We start from the raw sequence: 2,863 nt of genomic DNA, 5'->3' as shown, positions 1-2,863 counted from the left end.
AACAGCTGAATCAAATATAATAGGAATAACAACTTGATTGGCGGAGACCTCTTGCCTGCAACAACAATAAAAAATGGCAGAACAATGGAGTAATGTCTTTAAAGTACTTAAATAAAACTTTAGAATTAGGAATGAATATATAATAAAACATTTTCAGATATACAAGACTAAGAGAGTGTACTATGCAAAACATGCTGAGATTTACAAAACAAAGATAATTTACTACACATAGGGTACAGTGGAAAGAACTATTAACGTATATTCTTCAGCAAGAAGAAAATTGAGGCTAGACTTTGAGAGTGGAAAATAAGAATAAAAAGGTAGAGAGGAAATGGTAAAGCATGTTGGTGAATATAAATACTATTGATGTTTAAGAAAACTGAAACCATCTTGTTTTCAGCTTTACCTGTAGATTTTCTTTTATAAATATGTGAAACAAATATGGTAATTAATGTTTTATTTTTTAAAAATTTTATTTATTTATTTTTGGCTGCATTGGGTCTTCGTTGCTGCGCACCGGCTTTCTCTAGTTGCAGTGAGCGGGGGCTACTCTTTGTTGAGATGCACGGGCTTCTTTCTGGTTGCGAAGCATGGGCTCTAGGTGCACGGGCTTCAGTCGTGCCTAATGGGCTTAGTTGCTCCGAGGCATGTGGGATCTTCCCGGACCAGGGCTCAAACCCGTGTCCCCTGCATTAGCAGGCAGATTCTTAACCACTGCGCCACCAGGGAGGCCCCTAAATTAATGTTTTAAAAGTTAGAGGTTTGATTTACAAAAGAAAAAATTCAGGGTAGAATTTAAAAGGTATGAATAACGTGGAATAGTAGGAATGCAAACGTTTCACATCAGTCTGTGAGTGAAAATAACCAGAGGAACAGATTTAAAAACGAAATGCGTATCCTAATATGTGCTGAAAACATCTGATAAAATCCAACATTTATTCATAATGAAAAGTGAACTTGACTGGAAGAGAACTTCCTCAGGTTAAGAGGAAGCTATGAACAAACATCATACAATTATGTATAGTAACCATCATACTATTTTGCAGTTTTCCAGGAGAGAAGCTCAAAACACCAAGAAAGAGAAAAGCCATGGCTAAAAATCTTTATAAATTCACGGGAAAACACATAACATGAGAAATCCATTTATTTTTTGGTTTGGGGAGAAATAGGGTAGCAACGGTATGGTGCTGGAGAGAGTGGAATTTGAGAGAAAATAACTGATGCAAACGAGCGGGAATGGATGGGTCTGAGAATGATGTTGTAAAGAAGTCCAGATGTCTGAAAACACATTGTCCGGTATCCCTGGGCAGATTTTCCATTACAAAGATGAGGTCTAGAGTCTGCTTTCTTTTCCTGACGTCTTCTCCTGCTACTATAGCCAGTCTGGAGGGGAAAAGGAGTTGTTGGCACACGAGATGCTTAATTTCCAGGTTGTAGGACATTCAGTGTAAAAGACGCTGGGAAATCCATTGGGCCTCCAGGATGGTAGCCAGAATTTCTGTGTGTGTGTACCGGGGTGCAGTTCATTCCGGGAACAGACATCTCTGGGCCTTGCGCTTAGGACCATGGGGGTGTTGGGGGCGCTCGTGAGGACCCGGAGGACTCGGAGAGGGAGGTAGAGGTTGGAGTGGTGAGTCGGGGAAGGGCTCCAGAAGGTGGAAGCCCAGGTTGTCGTCGTGGTGAGGAGAGCCTTTCTCTGGACTAGGGGTGGGCGCCCGAGGCCAGGGCTCTGGGACAAAGCCCTGCGCGCTGGGGCCCGACACCCTTGCGGTGGGGCTGCGGAGCCCAGCGACGGAGCCGGCTTCAGCATCCATCCCAGGCGGCAGGAACTCGGCGTCTGCTTCCTCCTTGTTGGCCTCTTCTTGGCAGGCGATCTCTGGGACAGCTGCGCAGAAGAATCCCGGCGCCAGGGCCATGTACTCCCCGGGAGGGCTCAGGAAAGCGGCCCGTCCCAGGCCCTGTCCCAACGGGCCTTCCACACCCGAGCCCAGGAGGGCCTCGGGGACCAGCATGAGGATGTGATCTCCGAGAGACACTTGCAGCACGGACGTGGGCTCGGGCTCAAGGAGCACGTCGACGTCGTCTAGGGACAGGTGCAGGCCACAGCCGGCGGGCAGGACCACTACGGAAGTGAGCGCGTCCGCGGTCGGAGGTTCCGTCAGGTTGTCCAGGCTGGGCGTCGCCTCGGACTCGGACTCGGACTCGGGGCCCTCGGGCTCCTCCGTGCGGCGGCGCTTGGCGGGGCCGGGTCCTTCGGCCTGCGGTCCCCACCAGTCCGCAGGGTAGGCACTGGGGCTGCGGGGCCGGCTGCCCATGACCTCGACCGACGGACAGCGCTCCCGGGGCCTGGCAGAGGGCGAGGGGGCGGAGCGCTCGATCCTGCACGCTGTGACGGGTTCCGACGACGGCTGAGGCAAGCCGGGGCGGGGCGGCGCGATGCGGGGACGGCAGGACTGCGCGATACGGGACGAGTCCTCGGAGCTCCGGGGCCGCCTCCCCGGGATCCTGCAGTTCAGGTTTCTAGGGGATCGGCGTCTGTCGCTAGGCTGGGCCTGGCGCCTTCGAATCTTCAGCTCCTCTCGCCGATTCGTCTACGCAACAGACAGCGAAAGATGTTGCAGGTGAAGCCAGTGGAATCCTAGTCGCAAAATGTCACGCTAAGCTCCGCCCCTTCCAAGGCTCCGCCCCGTAGAACTCGCGGTGTCTGTGCTGCCCAATAGCCGGGGCTGTGGTTGGTAGGAAGCTACTGTTGCAGTCCTACAGGGGGCAGAATACTCGTGTACTTCATTTTTAGAGGAAAAAAAGATACACCGGAAATGGAACTTTAAATATTAGTCACCTTTAAGGTTAATATTTTCCTTTG

General features: G+C 50.8%; 1 protein-coding gene across 1 annotated transcript; it reads right to left on the bottom strand.

Moving 5' to 3' along the window:
* Positions 1-1,165: 1,165 nt before the first annotated feature.
* Positions 1,166-2,516, bottom strand: LOC137224394 (proline-rich protein 23B-like). The gene has a single exon (XM_067737210.1). It carries the CDS (start codon positions 2,313-2,315, stop codon positions 1,524-1,526), a length of 792 nt encoding a protein of 263 aa, XP_067593311.1. The 5' UTR covers positions 2,316-2,516; the 3' UTR covers positions 1,166-1,523.
* Positions 2,517-2,863: the final 347 nt, after the last annotated feature.

The sequence above is a fragment of the Pseudorca crassidens genome, chromosome 5 (assembly GCF_039906515.1).
Source record: "Pseudorca crassidens isolate mPseCra1 chromosome 5, mPseCra1.hap1, whole genome shotgun sequence".
Classification (NCBI taxonomy): Eukaryota; Metazoa; Chordata; class Mammalia; order Artiodactyla; family Delphinidae; genus Pseudorca; species Pseudorca crassidens.
This window is presented reverse-complemented; position numbering and strand designations above follow the sequence as displayed.